Below are 24,298 nucleotides of genomic sequence, written 5' to 3'. Positions count from 1 at the left end.
CTGAGACACACTTTAGACAAGAAAAGTCACATACCCCAGCCAATAATAGTGTACCAGTAGAAATATCTCCTCTCTGGGAAAAAGGTTTCTACCAATAAAGTGAAAAGGTACAATCCCTCAATGAAAAGCCAGAAGTAGTTGGACATGACACAGTAGTGAAAAAACACCATCACTGCTTTGCATTCCACCTGCAGAGAATCAAGAAAAACAAAGTTATTTCCATGTTGTTTCCACCTAACAGATAGAGAAAATGCTTTCAACCTCTCCAAATCTCTTAGTGAAAAGAAACACAGCTGGGACTAGTATTACACACTTTTAACAGTAAAGTTTTAAAAGCATGAGAAGAACGTGAGGTGCCACTTAAAGATCAAAGCTTGAAAGGGCAGGTAGCCAATTTTACCAGTAGGAGGTGGTCAACGAGCGTCTGCAGACAGCTTGAGAACATCTTGCGTTGGTGGGAGTTCACATCGTCAATGGACGCTAATTGCTAGATTTAAGCCCCCTTCCAAGGATTAAGTGCAGAGAAGAAAAGAATCCAGTTGTATATTGAGAAACCTAAGGAAGGATGTGAAATAGCAGGACAATTGTGGAAAGTCCCCAGAGTGGGATCAGAAAGGATGCACCCTCCTGTGTGCAGTTGAGAATTGTACTTCCTTGCCATTTGCGGGTGTTGTCACTCAGGGACAGAAAACGAAAGTGTAAAGAAAGTAGAGTGATTTACTGCAAAACATAATGGAACCTTTCATTCATTTACTGGGGGGAAAAGCAGCAGACAAAAGAAAAAAAGACAAAAAAGACGGAACTGGAGTTGTTTAGTCTGGAGCAAAGGAGGCTCAGGGGAGACCTTATCACTCTCTATAACTACATGAAAGGAGGTTGTAGTGAGGTGGGTGTCAGTCTCTTTTCCCAAGTAACAAGTGATAGGATGAGAAGAAACAGCCTTAAGTTGTGCCAAGGGAGGCTTAGATAGAATATTAGGAAAAATTTCTTTACTGAAAGGGTTATGAAACATTGGAATAGGCTGCCCAGTGGTTGAGTCACCATCCCTGGAGGTATTTAAAGGATATGTAGATGTGGTGCTTAAGGACATGGTTTGGTTAGACTTGGCAGTGTTAGGTTAATGGTTGGACCTGAAGATCTTTAAGGTCTTTTCCAACCTAAATGATTCTGTGGTTCTATGATTCTATGACAAAAGTCTTAGGTTCAAACCAAGCTCTACCCTCACCCTGTGAGAGTAGGACACACTTGTCTTTCTAGTGTTCCACCCCACAGAGACATCATTAGTCTTACAAAAGTAGGACTTTAAAAAAAATCCGAGCAGAATCAGTGTATAAAGTTGAAGCTCCTGCCTGGGGGAGTGGGAGGCTCATAGTTTTGACTGGTACCCACTTGCACTGGGCCAAATCTACAACCAATATGTTTAAACCATCAGATTCGGAGTTTCTTCATGGAAGCTCTACCAGGGCTGAAGATCTGGTCATTAGATGGTTGATTTTAACATATTTTATACTTCAAGTGTTTCAAAACAAAGAGGCAGATGAGTGGTGATATTAGAAGAGTGGTCTGAACAAAGTACAGATCTAACACAGAGAAGAATTAAAAGCAAAAGCTAGTTTCAATGACAAAGAAAAGGCTGACTAAGAAACTACACAGCTGCACTTTCCTTGTGGAAGTGATTCATAGGGAATTTAGCTCATAACTGGATGGATAAAGGAGATATCAGTTTGAGAACTCACTGTAATTCCATCATAATTACACTCGGTGAGCTGATACATCAAATCAAATACTTGCCTCAAATGTGAAAGGAATTGGGATTTATATGTAATATATAACTAAGTGCATCTGTTAAAGAGACTGCTTTCCATGAAAACACACACTTCAGAGACAAACATGTGGCTAATACTAATTTTTTGAGAGTGTGACTGTCAAGGGTATTTTCTATGTCTGAATGGTCACCCTCTCTACACATGACTCTGCCTGACATCCAGACCAAATAAGGCTCTAGAGAAAAAACAGACCTTCAGATGAAGGAAACGGCCTGTGTCTGCTCTCATCCCACCTGTCACTATGCATATCTGTGAAAGGGAGAAACAGCCTGAGTAGAGTCAGAAACTAAAACCTGTACATTTGTCCTGAGGGACAGACTGCTGGACACTGATGACATCATGAGACGTAACATCCACAGTTTTGCTGTGAACTGGGAGAGAAGTTTACCACCAATTACCTTATCTCCCAATAGCTTATCAATCTATGATACTCAACAGACTGCTGCCTGCTTCACTATTTTTTGTTATGTCTTGCTGAAAAAAATAAAGGAAAAGGCCTTGGCTTTGGTTTTACTTACCGTTGAGATAAAGCAGTGGTTGCCATCCTGTTCAGCATAAAGAACCCCATCTTTAATGAATACAGATATTGCACGTAGGATGAATGAAACAAAGAGGTTCATGTGGATAAAATTTCGAGTGCAGTGAAGCTTCCTAGAGAGGAAAGAGCAAGGGAGAGGAAAAAAAAGAGAAAAAAAAGAAAATACTTTTATTTCATGGAAATAGTATACTAGGTCTATGTGTACACATGGCTAGAGTGCCTTGGTGCTAAGAATAGCAAGATCTGAAAGCCATGGGTGTGGATAGTACTGACCTAAAACATGACCAAGAGGAGGGTTTGGAGATTTTCCTGTAAAAGCTTGTAGGGTAGCATAAAATAGACCCAGTCCAATGCAGCTTCTGCAGCTGCATTTACAGTCTACCGAAATGTGACTACTGGAGTGTGTCCAAGCTGGGGGAACAACTCTATTAAAGCATCTCTTTCTTATTCTACATCTGGTGAGATAAAAGCTTAAACATTGTTTTGGGCAGATGAGTTAAGTTTCTTTTCTCCAGTGACTGAACAGCTCACTGCTCATGTCCTGACTCACCTGAAACGACACAGGATAACCATGGCAGTGGTGAGGGAAACAAGAGAAGTGCTGTATCCCACTGTGTACAGAGCCTTCACGGATAGATAGTAGTAATCCTTGGGAGGCAAACAACACACGGTTAAACAGTTCACCTATGGTCACATCTTCTTTACCTTGTCAATGTGCAGGGGGAACCATAGGCAGGATTTATTTCTTGAACAGCCTGGTTTTCTCCTCGTGGTTCCCCTGAGAGCTCACTGTATATTAGAGCATTGCTCGATGTCTGGCATACCCTTGGGTCTGCACACCATGAAGCTTATTTGTCAGTGAGCTAGGAAAGGCTGTATATAGTTCTTTGCCCACTGTGCATGTATCTGTAGAAAAAAAGTAGTTGGCTAAGGGGTTCCTTAGTTAATGGGGGAAGAATTGGGGCCTAACCCATGCTTCTAGAAGCTGTATCAACAGTAAACACTCATATTCTGGAAATATTCAGCACAGGGCTAGGAAGGATTTAAATCACACTTCTCACATTTTTATGCCCATAAATACCTGATTGTTTCATGCTAATCACCATCAGATCAGAACATGACCAGAGGCTGGACAAAAAGCAGCCTGCTGCTCCCCCCCTTCATTTGTTTTTAATTAGAAGATTAATTCCCACCTGGTTATCAGACTCTGTTTCATTTTCATCAAAGCCGCAGGCATCATAATAATGAGGAAAAGGTTCAGACCAGCCATCTTCAGTGCAATTTCTGCTGATGTCCCCTATGCCAAGTACAGTGGGGAATGTGATATTGCTGAAGCAAATCCCAGGACATACCCTCCCTCCCCTTGGTACATGACCAAAGAAAACCCCACAGTACTGCTGGAGGTACTATTTATCTGGCTATCCATAGAAGACTTTAATGGCATCTTGAAAGTTTAATGACATCTTTAATGACTCAGTTCTACAATAGGCATCTGTGGATGTCTACTAATACATCTGGTCACCAGAAAGCAAAAGAGATTTAAGTAGCATAGGCGGTGCCTCCAGGCCACCAAAGATCTTATTCTCAGGTCAGGGGTCAGCTAAATGTCCATTTCTCTCCATTGACTCTGAAAGGCATCTAGGGAATACAGCTTCGATGTACACATCTACACTTCAGATGGCTGAAGAGTAAGTCCAGTGTTTAAATATAGGCACTTTGTGCTATTTAAGATGATCTATATCTGAGGCATATGCATGGGACTGGCAAGAAAACACAAGGCTAACATGATTTTTTTGAGTGGCTGCTGGAAGCCAGACAGGATACTGTAGAATATCTAAAATAGCCATTATATGCTTATGGTGAGGCAGCTGGATTGTTCTCCTGTAGTCAGATAACATGTATCCCACTCATTTATCTTCAAGCCTAGGCTCTGATCGAAGGTGACTGTGAGAAAGGTCTGTAGGAAAACAACAGAAAGATGGAGTGGGAATCTTTTCCTTGTCTCTGTCTTCCATAGCGATATGTTCATTTATATCTCTGGATGCCCATTGTGGCTTCAGCTGACAATTACAAAGCTGTTTCAGAGCTTTACACATTCTTCTGCCTATTATTTGTTCCAAACCTGGTTTACAACCTTACTCTGAAGCAAGTGTTTGCAAGGAGGCTCAAAACTGACACAGAGAAAACCTCGTTCTCTTTGTCTCTCCTTTTACCCTAATTGCTTGGTTAATCTCATATAAGGACTAGCTCCTAAATGGCTTTCACTGACAGTCAAAAGGCTTAAAACTGTAATGGGAAGCAAGAGCTGGGGGTAGAAGAGGAAAGTGTCTCTTGACACTCACTTTGTTACTGAGGCTGCCTAAAGTGGGATGGCCCCCGTGGTGTTCTTTTTAAGCACCGTTATTCCTGTCAGAGCTCAGTGACCTGGCTGAAAAATTAGAGCTGGGCTGCTAGTTGCACTATTCCTCTCCAGCACAATAGAACAGTTTCCATTTATTGAACTATTACAGTTTTTGGAGTTTGAGCTGTACCTTGAGCAAAATTGATGGAAATTTCCAAGGTGGGTTTTTTTTTGGTTTTTTTTTTGTGGGTTTTTTTTGTGGTTTTTTTTTTTATCAAGGTTGTGCTGCTTCGCATTCTTAGAGCAGTTTAGTCAAGTAGCTCATCACACCAGCAGTGACCTTATTTTTAGAGAATCTGTTTGCCATCCATGCAGCAGAATATATCTATTTAATCACAGCATTCATTTAAGAAGATTGCATTACTTGGCAAACTTTGGTAAATTACTCTTGCACATTCATCCCTAGTTTTCTATGGAAAATAACCACTGAATCATGGTGTTGACTTTCTTTAACACCATTTAGTAATTACTGTTAAGCAGATAGATATAATTTATAACAACATACTTGCTAGATTGCAAGGCTCAATAGTGGAGGAATAAATTTTCATAATACTGCTAAAAGTAACGTACCAGAAAATGTGTCACCATAATTAGAACTGATTAGAAAATAATACCTAAATGGCAGGAGAAAAAGGTTGGAGCTTCCTTTTTAACAGAGTTAAAATTAAAAGAGAAACATTCCATGGTTCTGTTTCTTACCTAGGGGAGACTGGGCTGTGCCTTCCAGCAGGTCATAATCACCTATAAAAGTGGAAATTTGGTATGAAATTGTTTCGATTGTTTTTTCTATTAGAACCCAAACTGGTCTCTGCAGAAATCAGTGAATAGAATCTAACTGATTTTTATTTGTTTGGATCAGGCCCAAAGGCAAATAAATACTTGACTCTGTCTTTTCAGGAAGAAAACAAAGAGTTTTACTTGTGAGTTTAACTCAAAGCTGAACTTACAAAATTAGAAATTGCTACTGCAAGCAGTGAGCACATAGCTAAAAACACATGCAATCAAACTAGGACTAATCTTATTGTAAAATTATAGAAGTCAAATATTGTATCTTTAGAAATTTACATTTATAATCCACAGATATTTAAGTATGGTCAGTTTTCACAGAATTCATGGAAAATTGTTTCTATCAAGCAATGACAAAGAGTAATGATTAATTGGTTTTAAGTAAGACAGTTTAATTTTGTAGTATTAAGTTAGATCACATGGATTTCTAGAAACAGATTTTTACTTTCACTTTTTATCAAAGTGTTACGATGAACTACTTGTATTTAGTATCATAATGGTTGATATAGAAACAACTTTTCAATAATCTAATATTATCCTATACTCTACATACAATCTTTGAGAACAAAGGTAGTCAGCACAACTGGTTCTTACCCGCATGGGTTTGCCCCAAGTTATCTACTTCCCAACCTGAAATTAGAAGAATAAAAATAATTAGTTTGATCTTGATAGTAGCTTATTTCCCATTAGAGGAGTGGATGTAGCAGTGCCCAGATAAGAACTGCAAGAAAATGTCATTTAAATCCTTTTTTCAAGATCAATACTGTGTATTTATGGCTGGAAAGTGGTTTTCATAAGATGGTCGATTGCATTGTATTGTTAATTCTCTCTTTATCATGGAGTTTCATCAAACTCTAGGAAGGACATGAAAAAGTGATGAGGGAGGCTTTTTTGTGGGTTGATTTTTCTTCTTTTTTTTCTTTTTGTAGGGGTGCAGGGTTCTGAAATAAGAAAGACCCACACATTTTCAAAATATTTTGCTGAAATCCATGATGATTTGTATACCAAAACTACAAAATATTACGATAGGAAATCATAAAAGTTTGGGTTTGTGTTAAAGATTTTCCTTTTTGTTTCTTTTGTCCTTCCAAAATAAAATGTTGGGATTATGTCAAACCAATCTCCCGAATTGCACTGAAGTCAGACTTTCCTGAATCATCTGGATTTTGGCTCAAACTTGGTGTTGGGGGATGCATAAAGAGGAGCTACCTTAAGCCACCGAGTGGTGCTGCTGTATCATGCACAGAGGGACACCAAGTAGCCTGACAAAGCTGCAAATAGCTCTGCCAGTGGCCCATCGATGAGTGAAATGTTTCCAACATTTCATTGACTGTTAAGTGCTTTGATTATCTTAGTTCTGTATCCCCTGGACTAACCAAAGGGCTTCGGGTTGTTCTTCTTTAACCCTGAACATATGGTCAAATCTTAACTAGTGACTGGAAAAGTCATTCACCAATTTGTAAGAGGGTTTCTATTAAAAATGAAATCCAAAGAAGGATTGGTTTTGATCCTATGGGAAGTACAGCATATAAGGAAATAAAACAGTAAAGAGAGCCTTTTCAGCACAGTATAAAATGCATTTTATATTTTACACTATTTCAAATTCTTTATCATGTAATAATTTTAAATTCAGTGATTTCTCTCTCTCCTCGAAAATAAATCAGATGTGCTTTTTGATCTTCTAATGTAGAAAACAGAGGATTTAGTGTGAAGATGATGGTGGGAGTCTAGAAAACTAAGCTGAAGCATCAGGTAGGCTGTACTGTGTCTTTGAATGGATGCATTCAACATCAAACCTACACATTCAACCCACCAGTTACTCTGGAGGGTTAAACCTGAAAGTCACTATGAGAACACCCTTGGTCTCCTGGCTTCTTGCCCAACTTCAGCTGCTTTCAAGATTTAACATATGAGAATTCTTGAATGCTTGCAAATATTGGGAAGGTGTACTAATTCTGAGGTCGCCTATGTTCTGTGCAAATATTTTCCAGTGAATATCATTCAACCTGCTGCATCAGACTAAATTATCAGATGTAGCACAAGTGCTATGGCTGTGCTAGAGATCATTGGCACAATAACAAGGATGCATCTGCAGAATACTTTGGAAAGACCTGTTTCTCTCCTGAGCCTACCAAAACCCAGGTTTATTAACAGTGATATAACTCAGATATGGATGCCTATGTTGCTGAAATCTGAATTCAGAATACCAACTTTAGGATATCCTGTGGGAATTTTTACCTGTGGTTTTATCAGGCAGTGGATCAAAGAGCAAGCCAGTGTTCCTTTATTGCTATCATTCATAGTGTCTTTCATAGCCTGTTGTCACTTAAATCAGTAGCTCATAATGGAATTGGTTCCTTACATGAGATCATCTTACTCAACAGTCTGACCCACAGAAGCAGGGTAATAAGAAGCTGCTAAAAACCTCCAAAATTTTTTTGACTCATAAAAATCCAGTTTTAGTTTACTAGTTGCACAGTGCGGCTTCAATCTTGAAATGTGATATTACAAAATTGTGGGAGGAAGACCAGGCCAATTTTAAGTAGATTGAAGCCTGATGTTCCTGGCATATCACACTGATGGCTCAGAAAAATATATTTTTGAAATTTAAATGTTTTAATTTTAGCTAATTTTTCCTATTATCTAAAAAAGAGGAAATAAAAATTACCATTATTTCACTCTAAATATGGGTGGTAGGTAGTCACATTGATATTAAAATATTAGATTTTAGTTTTATTATTGCATTTTATTTGTGTTTGAACATTATGAAAGGATTCACATTTTCAACAATGTTAATTTTCTGATTGCTGTAGGAACAAACTTGCCTTTTATTAACATATTTTTCTACATCTGAGTCCTTGCTAATGTACTGAAGAAAGTTCCAGTACAGTCTTTTACTATACAGGCTTTTAGGTTTGATCCGTCAACTTAGTTTTCACTAATAAGTTAAGCTACTGCAAAGTCAATTAGATTACAGTGAACATTATGCTCTGAATTACAACTAAAAGTCAAACTCCATCTAATGAGTGTTGTGATAACGTATGCACAATTCTATGTGTGTGTATATGCATATATATAAATACATATATAAGCACACAATGAAGGAACATACAGCCACCATCTGGCTTTAAATTCCTGCGTGCTTCTGCTGTCGCCCTTCTCTCTGACACCATATGTTTATGTATCCTGCACCAGAATATGGATGTTTACATGACAGATAACTGTGCCAATGGCTATGTTTGCTCACACGTATCAGAGAGCAATGGAGTTCATTTGGATTATATCTGTGCTTAACGTTTACCATGTCTACATATATAGGGGAAAGTCTGAGCTTTCATTGGAGCTGGGGTTGTAAGAAGTCCAGATATAGTGCAGTCCCTCTCATCTTTCAGACTATTACCCTGAAATTGTACTTTTGTGGGGTTTTTTTTTCACCTGAGTGCCTTTCTGACTCTAGAGCAATCTCAGCAAATTTACTCTGGTGTCAGTGATGTAATGGGCAAAACTGTAGGGCACCTCACTGCATGGGCTTTCACACAAGTCCTCTCATTGCCTTTCTCTTAGGACGTAAACAGTGAGAAACTGGTGCATTAGATTTCACTGAGGAATCAGAGAGAGCCCATCGAGATGATTATATGACAGGCTAGATAAAGTATATTAGTCTCCCAGAAATGAAGAATAAATAAAATACACTTTTCATCTGCATTTTGACTGGAAACCCATTTTTCAGGGGTTTAATTCAAGGATTACAGTTATGACCTACATGAATGACACCTGTGCTCCTCACATGTAGTTAAATAACAGCACAGACCAAACTATGGGAAGATGGAGAGAACAGCAGCTATTAAGCAGTGTCTTAGAACACCATCTATTAAATCAATAATTGCTCACATTAGTCAATAAACTCCCAAGGAAGCTAATATTATCCTTGACAAAGGATGGTTTATCCAGTATATTGAGTGATAGTGTAATTCACTATTTGACCAGACTGAATAGGTAAGTGTCACTCTTTGGGAAGCAAAGCAAATTTTCCATTAGTGTTTTAACTGGCATTATTAATTAGATGTTATTTACAGTACTACTTAGAGACCCTAGAGAAGATCCATCAGAATGTTGAATAGTCAGTTCCAAAGACCAAACAGAGAAAGCAAACATGTAAAATATTGCTTATTTCTATCTTCTACATGAAGAGGTGAAAGAAGGGGGAAAAAAAAGTCAAAGGACTTGCCAATGGCTTCCCATAGAGTTAGTGGCAGAGACCCAGACCTTTCATGCCCTTTTCTTGCACATCTATCAGACTTTCTTCCTTGGTTTTCTTTTGCTGAGTCCCAGAAAGCATAACTACCTCCTCACTACCCATCAGCTGATGAGAAATTTTATGCAAGCAATTGTTGCTTCTGGTTTCAAGTGAACTGGACTGATAAAACTAAAGCCAAAAATCAGCCGGTGTACAATGAGCCTCGGAGCTCAGTGCAGCCTTTTAGATCTTCTCCTTAGTGCCAGACTTGTGCTGGCTGCTTTCATGTCAGCTGGCATGACAACTGTTTTATCTCCCATAGGTTTGTTTATCTGAACATACTTGCATTTAACCCTTTTGTTCCAACATTTGTCCCTTATTAGTGGCAGGGTGGGGAATGAAAGGCTTCCAAAACTATTCTGTCCTGAAATGGCTGGCCCACGCTTTTTCCTTATTCCTGTTGTTCCCATCTCAGTATTATGGGTTGCAGGACTGGTCCACATAGGTAATCCCTCAAAAGGCTGAATTTCAACAGCATTAAGATCAATGTGCAAAGCTCGCACTGTTCTTACTGCATGTTAACTCTGTCCCTTCAGAAAGTGCAGAGTCTGGGGCAGAGAGAGGTTGTGGAAAACATTTCCTACAATCACTTGTTATCGTGCTGTCCAGCTATGTGGTTAATGAGCTGGTTAGGCATGAATTCAATTTTTTCCTGTTTTATATAGCACTGATTAGAAGCTTAACATTTAATTTATAAATACGAAATAAATCAGCGAGCTCCCCTGCCCGACTCCACAGCATCCACCACACCGTGCCTTTTCGCTCCCTTCCTTATTGCTGCATGCTGCTCTTCTGCACCAGCAATCTGTTCAGCCAGCTGGCAAAGCCACAGCCAGGAACAGCAGTCTACTTAGCAGCTTTTCTGGAACATTCTAAGCTCCCCACACAGATACTGCTTGCACACTCTGCCCTCTGCCCAGTCCTGTACCTGGGAACACATGATCACACATGCACACTATCCAACCATCCCAGTTCCTTTATTATGGCTTTTTGGGGGGGGGGAGGGGGGAAGAGATCCAGAATCAGGTCTTTACAATCTCATTAACAGGATCTGTAGAAAGTAGCAGCCAGGCAAGGTTGCAGAGTATGTGGTCTTACAGGTTCCCACACCCTTCCCTATGCTACGTGCTGCCCTCCACTATTTCTAGGGGTTTTGGTCTTTCCAGCCTCATGCCCCATAGGCAATACTTTGAACTACAGATTGAAAGTCATTAGTCACTTGGCATTTACTCTATATTAATGTTTGCTTTGTCAAAGCAATTTGTGAACATAGTACTTACACAGAGACAGTACAAAATTAAGTGGCATTGTTTATTGTATTTAGAAAACAAGAAAACTGAGGCAGAGGAAAATTAGGGGTAAGATTAGGAAGCCTGGTTCATATTTGTATGTTTGAATAAGAACTGATGCCTAAGGACGTCTGAGGAATGGATTCTGTGGGGCAAATTAATCCCATTCAATTTACCCACCTGAAGATAAATTAAGGTTTTTAAGTTTCTTCCCATTAAAGGCAAAGAGACTGGCACTTCCAGAGGGTGATTTGTTTTAGACATCTACCACAGGATGAGAAGAACTAACTTCTGCAACTTCTTTGTTATCCAGTGGTTTGTGCAAAACATTGCAGTAAAGGCAGTGATGGAACCGATATAAAGTCCTTTCTTCCTATATCCCATACTACTTTTAGTGCACATGGTTTCATGACATAGATACAAGAAGACCCAGTGAATTATGCCTGGAGATCATAGGAGAATACCAGTGAGGTGCCATATGGAGAACATAAAGGCCATAGTATATAGGGCTGGCTGAGGCAGGACTGATGTACAGATATGATCAATAACATGTAAGGGAAATTATGACTTTCTTCTTTCCTTCCTCTTTCCTATCAAAGGCTGTGAAACTAGCAGCGGACTGAGGTCACCATAGCAACTGCTAGACATCATCTAAACGTTATGTGTATCCTTCCTATGAGGCTGCCTGTCACAGGAGCATCCACTGGAGTGCTAGATCAATGCAAATACTATTGAAGGGTCTCCTAGCTCCAAATGAGACAGGGGTCATATTTCAGAGAAAAGCAAATGTTTTTCAAACAAGAAACAGAAAATAGGAAACATCAGGTGGAGAGAGAAGAGAGCATATTAAATCACTTGCTTAAAGGCAAGCATGAATATGTGCCCACCACAGCTAAATCTTGCAATCAACTGGAACTCCTCAGTTATTTGATTCAAGAGAAGAAACAAGAATAGAGTGAAGACTGCTAGTAAAGTTTGAAGTATCTGTCCATGTTGTGCCTACAGTGATACTTCAATGTATTACCTTTTGCTGTCCAAGCTACTCAGCAGCTTTCAGCATTTTCCACCCTTGCATGCTACCCAGAGGAGCATGATTTTTTTATTTTCGAAGGCCAAATTAGCTTTCATATCATATTGACAAAGGTCTTGAGTTGTGTTACTTTCCCCTGGCCACTGCAGGATGTCATCTTGCGAAGGACCAAGGACTTGATCTTTAGCTGAAATGCTCTTTGTCACATTATATGTTTGAATATCAGAAGCAGAGTCCTGTGTCCCCATAATTTGATGGGAAAGGACATAAAATGTCCTTTTCTTGTAAAAAGCATCTATGAGGCCTTAAGTACTTGATTGGAAATGTAGTTACAGTTACTGTTCTTTGATGTCAATATTTTCCTCCCATTTCCCTCTGCATTGCAGATAGACTTTGTGATGCTGTGACCGAGAAGGCATGCTTAATTACAGCTTGTCCTCCTTGCTTTGGAAAAGCTGAAATACTCCCATGACTTTCCTGCCTGTGGAAAGTCTAGGAATGAAAACCAGCAGGAAAGGACTTGTATTCTAGTAAGCACTATTGTCTTGGTTATTGTCTAGACTTACTATTTTTAACATCAACACTTGGTAGGTCTCTTGTATCTGTTCTTTACGTCACAATTCTTTCTAGGACTTGCTGAACACTAAGCAACAATAATACATATACAATCTGCAGACAGCTTTGAAAGGCTGACAAAACCTTTAGCTGGCATATATATAAAAATCCAGATACCTTTGCATTGAACTTGCTTCTGAATGCTACATAGGATCTTACATAAAATGAAGGATGAAACTAAGGTATGCATGAAGTCCTGGTTGCATCTAGGCAACTAGAGACTAATTAAGCTCTGATGGCTCATTATTATTCCCATGATGAAAATGCTCTGGGATGGGTCATGTCTGTTTTTCAGAGACTACTCCTTGGTTCCAGTGTTTTTCTTCCCTCTGTTTTCATGCAGGATGTTGAAATGCCCACCAGGGGTGAGATATACTTCAATGGAAATCTAAACCTTTACACCAACCTTTTGCATTGCCTATTTGACAGGAAAATGCAATTTCCAATTTCAATCTGCTGCAATGTTGACCGTAATTTCAGCTACTAGATAAGAAAACCTGCATCTTCTATTTTAGTAGAAAATAAGTGTACAAACTTCTAGATACATTTTGTCGCTTAGGAGGCTCCTGATCTTTAACAGTCACCTTTTCTTTCTGTCTATATCAAAAAATATCAATATATAACCCAAACTAATAGAAACTCCAACTTGCAAATATTTTCAACAGCTTTCACCTTGGGAAGACAATGACTTTTATTATGTGGAGAGTTTGGGAGTTATGTACCATTTTCACAGTGGTACGTAGTCAGCACTTAAAGACTTTACTGGGTCTATTTCCTCAGAAATGACACAGAAGGGCTTCCCACATATGAACATGTAGTATCACTTCCACTCTCATTAACTCTTCTTTTGTCATCTTCTGTTTGATTAGGGATAATATCTAAACTCAGACAAGAGAAAAAAGCCACAGATGGCTTCCCAAATCCAATTAACCCTGCATTCACAAATTTCATTGTCCACCCATGATATCTCTAGTGCAGAATATATGAGGCTTGCTATTCTTACAACAAAGTATTTGCGTGTCTCCCAGTGTTTTTAATGGGATCAGTGTTAGACTATTTTCAATTTCTTGTTCTCATGGACAATAAGCTGGTTGGCCGAGCACCGAAGTCATATAACTTCCAGAGTAGCAGGAAGCCAAACACTTTAGCTCAAAAATGTAAGCACAGGATATGATTCCCTCCTAAACTCTATAATACCTGGATACATTCTTTATTTTATTGGATTTTAATTAGGACCCCTTAATCCTGGTATAAACATAGGATGCGTTTTACGTCTTTGGTAAAAACGATGTACATTTCCTGTCTTACATAGTAAACCATAGTAATGTTCTTTTGGGTGTAGCAGGTGGTGTCCTAGACTGAGCACTAGATAAAAATTCTGAACTGCTGGAAGATTCATCATGAGCTAATCATATTTATTATTTGGATTTGTGAATGAAAGCATTTTCTCAATGTGGAGCATATGGCAATGCTCAGAAACTGCCTATTATAATTTGTATTAGTTTTTATTGCAAATCAAAGATCTAAAAATATGCTTATTTCTGATCTGGCTATTGGGTTTCTTTCAATGGTCCGTTTGAGTAATGTGGCTTTATAGGTTCCAGAATATCTCAGCTGTGCAGAGCAAAGAAAGAAATCACAGACTTGGCTTCTGTAGATTTCCACTGCCAGCAGTATCACCTCTGTCTGGGAAAAAAAGGGAAAAATAACAACAGAGAAAATTTTACAGCTGGGAGTGCAGATCACTACATTGAGACCATCTCTAGGTCTTGCTATGTCATACTGAAATGCAACACCACAGCTTGACACACTTTTTTTTACCTTCCTTTGCAATGATACCTTAGAATGCTTTAAATATACCCTGTTCCAGAGTGGTTGTCACTGGAGTTCATACTGGGAAGGCACTGGAGAAAGCATAATATACAACAGGGACATCATGGAAGTTATAGCTCTGGGTGAATGTAAAATCATGAACTGATGGATACCAATCAAAGAAATGAATGTTGAAGGGGAAAAGAAATTAATATTTAGGAACCCTCTAGAAGGAAAACCACTGTAATTCCTTAACATACTAGATTAGAAAAGATTCAGGAGCTAATATGTTCTTTTCATGTGGAGAGATTTTGAGAACTATCTTTTTGTTCACAGTCTGCATCTGAAAGGAAATGAAAAATTCTGGTGATTTTGGAGGACCAGAGAGGTGAAATGAAATTTTACAAGGAAGGGTCACCAAACACACAGCATGGGATTTGACCTTAGGTTTTCTGTATGACGACAACAGATCAAATGTTACTCCTCAGTGCAATTGCAGTGAAGGTTAGAGCAGAGTATCTTTTCAAATTAAAAACAGCAACACTTGGTATTTTTAGATAAATCCATAGATAATTTTTCATCAAAGTGTCTCTGCAGATGACAGTTTAATTGGTCAATTTTTATTGTGCAGTCTCTTTTTTTTTCATTTTACTGCATATGGAAATCACAAATCCAAGTCAACATAGCCAAATTCCTTTCCAAAATTTATAAAACAACCAGCCCTCTCCAGTGACTTCATTCATCTCAAGATAAATATTTGAGATAGGTCAGAGGAAGCATCTTCTACAAGTACCCACTGTTTTCCATTTACTGAAGCAGAAATCCATGTGATCAGTTCAGACTTACATGTATAACTTTTAGATAAGCAAAGCCAAGTGAGGTAGATACTCCTACCCTCTCTTTAAGATTAACACAACATATGGTTTGCCTGTGTTATACAAGCAGCTGTACCTAGAGGTGCTTCAGTGCTTCATAAATCAAACTTTTTAAAAATATAATTTAAAGTTATTGCTACTGTTTTTAAAAATGATTTATGGTCATATAAAAATTTTGCTGTATTAAGAATGAATATGTTATTAATAAATATTAGTGTCAGTGCTTAGCCTAGTTACATATTCTAGAAACATAGCAGCAGCCAGAGGATACTATAACAATCTATAAAATTTGATTAGCTGTATCTTAGAAACATTCTAGTTATCTAATAACTCTTTACTGAAGGAACCATCATAAAAAAGTGACTTTTTTCATCGAGCCCTCACTGAAATGGATATACCTGACTAATTAAAATCAGCAGAGATGATATTGAAAAACCATGCTGATTCGCCCAGGAGAGTGATTATGGATGTAGATATTTCCAACCTGGGGTCACAAGTCAAATCCAGCCAGATCTGCAGAGATTTCAGACTACTCCAGATTAAATGTTTATTTGTTTATCTAATGAATTATGAATCTTGGTTTTATTCATACTGAACAGATGTCCAAACGCCCCTCAAACCCAACACTACAAGACGTAGCAGCTGTCACTTTTGTTAGCAATCCTGTAGGGAGATATATAAAGCAGGACATATGTTTACACTGGACTGTCTACTCCTCCCTTAGGGTCATACTATCACCCTGCTACAGGTCAAATGTGAAGTATGGTATGTGAACAAGTCTGTAATTTATAGTCAAATAATGTCTAAGTGTTATTTCAGCCCTTTATTTTACATAGCTCTAGTTATGATAGAGCTTTTAATTTATATGTATTTTTTTTTCTAAAAATATATGACTTTTATTTAAAAAAAAAGTATTTCTCATTAACAGGTAACATGTTAGTTAAGCTCTGGAATACATCATATTGAGCTAACCTTGTCTTTGAGGAGGGAGATGGGTTAGATCAGGGGTCCTCTACCTTTCCTTCACCACGGAGCCCCTTTAAATACTTTTTGTGACTGTGGACCACCAAGACTTAATTCAGGATTTAAAGCACTAGACTGCATCAAATATTTATTTCAATTTTTTCACGAAGGGTCTTCACATTTGGAGAGAAGGGGAAATAAGTTAATCTGTTAATGCACACACTCCTATTATATCTTTACTGCAATGATTCCAAATGAATTTAAAATAATAGCATCAACACTCTTCTTGATCAAATGGTCCATTTTACGGTATTTTAATGTGCTAATTCCAAATTTGATGTCAATTTTTACATTAAAATTCAAAGAAAAGTTTTCACAATTCTTCTCACCTCCCCCCTTGTTTGTCTGTGTTCAGTCACCATATATTTTTGTTTACGGGCCCAGGGCCACCACTCGGAGGAACAGACTTCAGCCCCGTTGTGGCCCTGAAGAGGGCCGTTGGGTTAAGAAAATGTGTTTAAGAGAAAAAACACCTAGTTAAAGTGGGTCCCACCAACCATACTAGGACCAAATGGATGAGGAATTGTTTGGCTGGTCACATCCAGAGGGTAGTGGTCAACAGCTCAATGTCCAGATGGAGGTCAGTGACAAGTGGTGTCCCCCAGAGGTCTGTATTGGGACCAGTACTGTTTAATATCTTCATCAATGACATAGTGGTATTGAGTGCACCCTCAGCAAGTTTGCAGATGACACCAAGTTGAGTGGTGCAGTTGACATGCCTGAGGGATGGGATGCCATCCAGAGGGACCTGGACTAGCTTGAGAATTGGGCTTGTGTGAACCTCATGAAGTTCAACAAGGCCAAATGCAAGGTCCTGCACCTGGTCAACCCCTGGTATCAATACAGGCTGGGGGATGAAGAGATTGAGAGCAGCCCTGCAGAGAAGGACTACAGGGTACTGGCACATGAAAAGCTGGACATGAGCTGGCAATGTGTGCTCACAGCCCAGAAGGTCAACAGTATCCTGGGCTGCATCAAGAGAAGTGTGGCCAGCAGATTAAGGGAGGTGCTTCTGCCTGTCTTCTCTGCTCTGGTGAGACCCCACCTGGAGTACTGCATCCAGCTCTGGGGTCTCTAGCACAGGAAAGACATGGAGATTTTGGAGTGGATCCAGAGGAGGGTCACAAAAATGATCAGAGGGATGGGACATCTGTCCTATAAAGAAAGGCTGAGAAAGTTGGGGCTGTTCAGCCTGGAGAAGAGAAGGCTCTGGGGAGATCTTATAGCAGCCTTCCAGTACTTAAAGGGGGCTTATAATAAAGATGGGGACAAACATTTTAGCAGGGCCTATTGTGATAGGACAAGGGGTAATGGTTTTAAACTAAAAGAGGGTAGATTCAGACTAGATATAAGGAAGAAATTTTTTATGATGAGGGTGGTGAAACACTGTAACAGATTGCCCAGAGAGGGTGTAGATGCCTCACCCCTGGAAACATTCAAGGTCAGGTTGGACGGGGCTTGGAGCAACCTGATCTAGTTGAAGATGTCCCTGCCCATGGCAGGGGGGGTTGGACTAGATGACCTTTAAAGGTCTCTTCCAACCCAAACTATTCTATGATTCTATGATTTCTCAAGAGCCCTCATAGCCTTAATTAGAGAAATGATAGCACCATGGAAAAGAAATTTCATCAGTAAAAGTGAAAAGGTAACATATTTGTGTGGGATATAAATAGAAGCATCAGAGACATTAAAGAATAGTTAAAAGTTCCATGGCAGAGGTGTGTGGACAAATTGTCAGTGGGGGAGATTTCCTGTGCTGTAGATGTACACGGCCCTATTCTCACAGTATCAAACTGGCAATATCTCTTGAGCATTGCATCCAAAACAGGCATGGAGAGAGAAAAGTGTTATGTTACGTTACCATGTGTTAGCACACTGTAACTTGAGGCTATGTAGGGGGTGTAAGTTACAAGCCACTGAAAAGGAGGAGTCCTAATGGAAATTTGGACAGGCGCTGTCTTGAGCAGCAGGCCTCCTGCAGTTATATCAGAAGATAGCAATATATCAGCCATCTGTTGATGTGCAATAAATAACATAAAAGTATTTTGTCTGCAGGCTGCAAGCATCACTGATAACTGATAGCAAAAACTTCTGTTGAGTGTATATCCTGTGCAAAGGATGACCGGAATTGGTTTGACAATCAGGCTGAATGACAAGTAGTAAAGAAAAACCAATTACAAAGTCATGGAGAATTGGAATAAATAAACGAAGACACAAAACAAACCTGAAAGAGGGAAGAATATTTCCTTACCCATGCTAGATACAAATCCTACTGGATGCTGATGTGGTGGCTGTTTTATTATCACTAAACATGGATGGCACAGTAAGTGTCATTGTACCCAGAGTCAATACTGAACCAATATTACAGCAGTAAAGATTGTTTAATTATACTAGTTATAATTAAAGCACATAGAATTATAGTAGTAATTATATTTTTATAATTACTGATAATTTAAAGAGGGACTTATTTTTCCCCATTCAAAAATTAGGTGTCTACTTTAAGTGAATTGCCCTTAGTACTTGTTGGATGAAGAGAGGTATCTCCAAAGTATGATTAACCTCATGTCTCTCGGAATAACATAAATTGCCTTCTGTGGGTCTCTTTCTCTCCACTGACTACAGATAGAATCTAGAGGACTCATATAGAGAAAAACCTTGAGTTTCATATGGGTAAATTTAGATGAGGTAATGATCACCTTTAAATTCTTTTCCATTTCACAAGAGCATTGGCAGTTCTTCAGTGTTTGGATGAGCTCAAATGGATGTATTTAAATGTGAGGATTTCAGCATTCCTGAAGCTGTGTATGAAACATTTCCTGTCTCCCACAAATTGTGCTTGGTGTGTGGCAACGCAGAGAAGGTGGATTTTTGACTCAAGACTGTAAATGAATAATTCATTCGTAAAATAATCTTTGGGAAAAAGGATCCTGGGGGACAATGATGAACTTGTTCCTCAATGGACAGTGCTAATTAAGTGATTTGCAGTAGCTTAGATGGGTGTTGGGAGGAGATGGACAAAACTGTGAATTATCAGCAAAGGCTTGTTATTAGCTAACGTGGATGGGAGGACTTAGCCTCTGTCAGTCATTCAGTTGGGAAGATAATTTCATGGAATCATGAAAAAAATAAAAAAGGAATTTCAAGAGAACATCTAATTAATTTATCTACCTGTGTGAACAACTTAATAGTTATTTCCTCCTGTCCACACACTCTCATTTTTACCTGGCACATTTTCATGTATTTCAAACGTTGAAAAAATCGAGAAAAGACAAGGGGTTTTTGTTATCATTCAAATGGTAGCTTCACAGGGCCTCTTCCCATTAAAAAGTACTAGGTAATATTAATAACGAGGTCAAACAGTTAGTATTACCACTACTAAGTAGATTCTCCTTTTAATAGCAACTCAGGTGGGAGAAGCAGCTGGATTGTATAAGGTTTGAAGCTGAGGTCTAATAGGGTTTGCTTACCAAGCATGGTGAGTGTGTGGGACTTTTGGTCCAAGCTTAAAACTGTAGCAGAAGGAGAGAAAAGAGAAAATGCACCAGCCTAGCTGACTATCTGCAATAATTTTTGCAAGACAAAGGACAACTCTGTTAGACAGCAATGCGTGCCAGAAGCAGAAACAGCCCAAATTTCCGATCTTTCATTTATTTGCTTGGTTGATGATGCCAACTGCAAGGGGCAGAAAGATGGTGATGTCTCATTTCTACAGACCACAAAAAGGCATGATGAGGATCCTGGTCTCTCCAGGAATCCATGCCTATGTTCTCCTTAGGCATGAGCAGAACGTGCTCTGAGTTTTAGTTATTTTCTAAAATAGGTTTGTGATGATTAGTTGTCCAAGACTGAAACACAGTTTCAGGTCTCATTGATTTCAATGGAGACCCAAAGGCAGAACATCCCCTTTAGCAATTAGAGTTGGTGATATTTTCATGTTGTATAGTCTGTGAAGGCTTTTTTTCACACATTCCCTCCCACTCCTGTGGACACACACACACATCTCTACACACAAATATCCTGGTTTTCTACAGTATTTTTTTAAACTGAGGCCCAACTCCAGACCACTGTAGAGTTTTTGATTTCCATTTATACTGACTATCTAAGTGAAGTTTTACACTCACGCTGGCCATGCAGCTTTACCAGACAGAGGCAAAGAACAAAGGGAAAATACCGTCTTCAGAGATGATAAATCTGAACAGTGCAGGACACTTGACAAAGACGATTTCACCCACACTTGCAGGTTTCCAGCATGTAATATTGTCCCACATTCCTGGGCAACCTACAGAAGAGAAGGAGTGATAAAATACATTAGTGGTGGAAATTCATTCCTTTCGTCACACTGTTATTATGCTTTATAGCTGGTTCTTTCTTCTATCCATAAAAATGCGCTTCTTTAGAATAATAAACAGCATCATTTTCTAATAAGCTTTCCCTGGAATAAAATAATTTTAATTCATGGGAATAACATAAAATATGTAGTTGTATGGCATAATAATGACCAGACTCTACCCTCACAGAAGATGACATTTCTTAGTCTCAGTTAAATCATTCCAACATATACCAGAAACAAATTTTCCCTTGAGCATGAAATCTGCTGCTATTTAACTATCTTTCAGTAGTGTCGGGTTAAATATTTTTATCCTTGGATCATATCTTTGATTTAAATTCTATAAATTTCTGTTGGCTCTAGTTGTTGCAAAGGTTGGGTACTGGTACATTTTGTAGTTTGACCCAGGAGAAGACTGGAAACTGAAAACCAGATTCTGCTTCGTTCTACACCTAATTTTGTGGCTATGTGAGGGAATCTCACCTCTTTCATGTTGTTTATTTTCTTAAAAAAATATTGGGAATAGAAATGTCTTTCCTTAATAAAGAACCGTTTTAATATCATTCACTACTGCAGGCTTTGCTCTAGAGAATATAAACTCACAATGTCAAAAGGATGATTTTGACCTCTAATTATTTCTTGCAAAACCTAAAGACAGAATCAGGCCTTTAACAACAGTCCAGAGATTAGGCTTCAGACAACAATCTTTGAAATAAAGATCTGAATGATGAAGAATCACCTCCTGTTACATGTATGGAGAAAGAAGAGGTGATGAGATTGTGAATGGGCATTGTCTTCTCTTAGGATATTAGAAAAATTCAGGTCCCATGTGCTATTGTACATACAGTAAAGAAGCCCAGCTCCTGCTTCTTTTTGATCACTGTGTCAGAGACATGACGAACTATGACTGGCTTTCAAGAAGCATAAGCCCTCCTGTGATTCTGTGAATGACCATTTTACCAGCTCATAAACCTAGAAGATTTATCCAGTGTACAGAAAAACTCATATCAATCTCTCAAGTTTCCTACTAATGTTTAAAAATAAGACTTAGTGAAGGAATCTCAAATGGGAATCATCTTCTACCTTAGCAGAAAAAGAAAGAAAAACTAAATCTAAATATCTCTACTACTTATTTGCATTTGTTGTGAGATTGAGCACATAACCTTATCAACTGTTAAAAGCTGCAAGTTCCGTGATTTTCTAAGTGGTTTTCTGTTAATATGCTCTCTCTTTGACTATGTGCCAGGGAAAATAAGATCTTCAGTAAAAGCAGATAATGCTTCAGAGTGTCATACTTTCAGACTGGCACAAGTACAATACAATGAGGATGATCAACTTGTAAAAAACAGTGTGGGCTTTATCGACTTTGGTGATAGTAGCAGATTTCCATCAGTGGAGAATGTATGCTCACAGGACTGGAATTGGTGTACTTTTTCCATCAGTTTCAATGGCAGGGAACCAAGCCCTGAGTTTTCTCACAAAAATATAAGCCAGATAATAACATGTGTGGTAGATAGGGCAGTTCTGATGATACAGTGTTTGAAGAATTCAGTCAGTGTCAAACAACACTGTTATGATGTTACAATGATGGCATATGCTGAGCAGTTGATATAATTCTTTCAAATTAAAGGATGCAGCATCAGATTACATAATATAAATTAATAACTGTATAAAATCTTGACCCTATTAGATAAAAATCTCCCAGCTTTGCCAGACACACCAAAATACAATATTACTTCAGAAATGCTCATCAATTCATCACAGGAGCTGGAAAATAGGAATCCTTTACATTTCCCCCACCTCCTCTCTTTTTTCCACTCCTACTCAGGTTGTTTCCTTTGCCAGATGAGGATCTCATTGTATGAGTACTGTGATTCACTAGAACCTCTCCAAAAGGCTCAAAGACTGGGGTTTGAAAAGTTTTGTGATACAGTTAACATACTAAAGATGGAAGTCAAGATCACATTGAGTACTCCTAGATTTTATTGTCTTTGATAGGTAGTGTCTGTCTATGCAGTAGGAACTGTATTTACCACGTAAATCTGAAGACATGTAGTCACAGGTTTTTAGTTCACTGATATATGGCACTGTACAAAAGTAAAGAATATGTAAATATCCATGGTAATGAGACATTTGCTTACAAGAGGCATTAGAGGCAAAGTGACTAATGAGATCTGATAACCACCTGCTAGCCTTGCTCGCTTAAATTAAATGGGTTTTATAGGAATAGGGAAAGCTTTCTTATTTCTTATTATTACTTCAACATCAGTTGTCTTCCAAACTCTGGGATAGCAAAAGATACTGCAAACCAACCTAGAGAAATGAAAGTAAATCCTCATACCGCAGAAAAGAAAGTGTAGACATGGAATAAATATTTCATAGCACTGTGTATCAAATTCAGTTATACCAGGTGGCTGATTTTGTGGTAATAACATGCAGAGCTAAAAAATAGCCACATTTGAAAAGACATTATAAGTTCATTGTGCTAGAAAGCTCTGATGTGCTGATGTTGGAAGAGAGGGAGAGAGAAGCAGAGAGTCAAGTAATTTCCCTTAGTTACTAAAATAGGTGGTCAATGGCCATTAGAAAGAATTCATTGTCAATGAGAATGCTGCCTGATCCTGCCTGGAAAAGTGTATTTAAAACAAACAATTTAGAAGAGCAAAGAAAACGATGACAAAAAAATTAAACAGAATAAAGGCCAGCATGCACAATCCCCTTACGTTTGTAAACAATGATACAGCCAGCAGCTCCTGCTGGGTGAAATCTGCCCACGGAAATCAATGTGACTTGAGTGTGAAACTGCACAGCAGGGTTCTCCTCTGGCACTGATGGTATGTCTCCGTTGCCGTGTGACGTAGGGATGCTCAAGCTAGCTTTGAAAGAGGTAGCTCAGATACTGCAAGCAGCAAGGTGTAGCTTCAAGTGGGCAAATTTCCCTGATATTAGAAATCAGTAACATCAAGAAATCATTTTAAAGAAGAAGATTTCATGTGGGCTAGCATGAAAAAAGTTAAAAAATGGTGGTCTTGCTAATGGATGGTCTTAAAAACAAGGCACCTTGCAGAAAGCACAAATTCTGACTTCCCTTCCCAAGTCTGCACTGCAACCTGAAGACTGAAACTCATGTTTGATAAACATTGTGGCATTCATCTTAGCTAAGGTAAGTGGTGTAATTCTTGGCATCTGGTCCTGGGTAAGTACTTATGCCCTCTTCACAGATGGGCAGAAGAGTGCTTCACGTTATTCAGCTAGTTATCTCGTCTTTGATGGGATGGATGATCCTTTGGGAGACCCTATTCCTTGTCACTGACTTTTGAGGAAATGCAAAGTGATCATTCAGCTATAGGATTAGTCAGGATTGGTTTAACTTCAGATGGCTAAGAATTACCCTTTTATCCTATTCAGCTAAGCAAAGTTTCTTCTGTAGTTCATGGAGAGAGACTTTCCAAATAGGGATAATCTCATTTTAAGGTGTC

The 24,298-nt window shown here is 38.7% G+C and overlaps 1 protein-coding gene across 7 annotated transcripts in view; it reads right to left on the bottom strand.

The window, feature by feature from the left end:
- The window catches only part of ADCYAP1R1 (ADCYAP receptor type I), a 142,333-nt gene that overhangs the window by 38,205 nt on the left and 79,830 nt on the right, over positions 1 to 24,298 (bottom strand). For all 7 annotated transcript variants that reach the window (XM_074869602.1, XM_074869608.1, XM_074869616.1 and 4 more), the window contains exons 4-10: positions 20,664 to 20,771; positions 6,146 to 6,181; positions 5,465 to 5,506; positions 3,558 to 3,661; positions 2,915 to 3,012; positions 2,345 to 2,477; positions 35 to 188 (exon numbers count right to left, since the gene is read on the bottom strand). In XM_074869602.1, the coding sequence (XP_074725703.1) occupies positions 35 to 188; positions 2,345 to 2,477; positions 2,915 to 3,012; positions 3,558 to 3,661; positions 5,465 to 5,506; positions 6,146 to 6,181; positions 20,664 to 20,771 (675 nt within the window). The remainder of the gene's footprint in view (positions 1 to 34; positions 189 to 2,344; positions 2,478 to 2,914; positions 3,013 to 3,557; positions 3,662 to 5,464; positions 5,507 to 6,145; positions 6,182 to 20,663; positions 20,772 to 24,298) is intronic.

The sequence above is a fragment of the Strix uralensis genome, chromosome 1 (assembly GCF_047716275.1).
Source record: "Strix uralensis isolate ZFMK-TIS-50842 chromosome 1, bStrUra1, whole genome shotgun sequence".
Taxonomy (NCBI): Eukaryota; Metazoa; Chordata; class Aves; order Strigiformes; family Strigidae; genus Strix; species Strix uralensis.
Note: the sequence above shows the minus strand (reverse complement) of the source record. Positions and strands in the feature narration are given on the sequence as shown.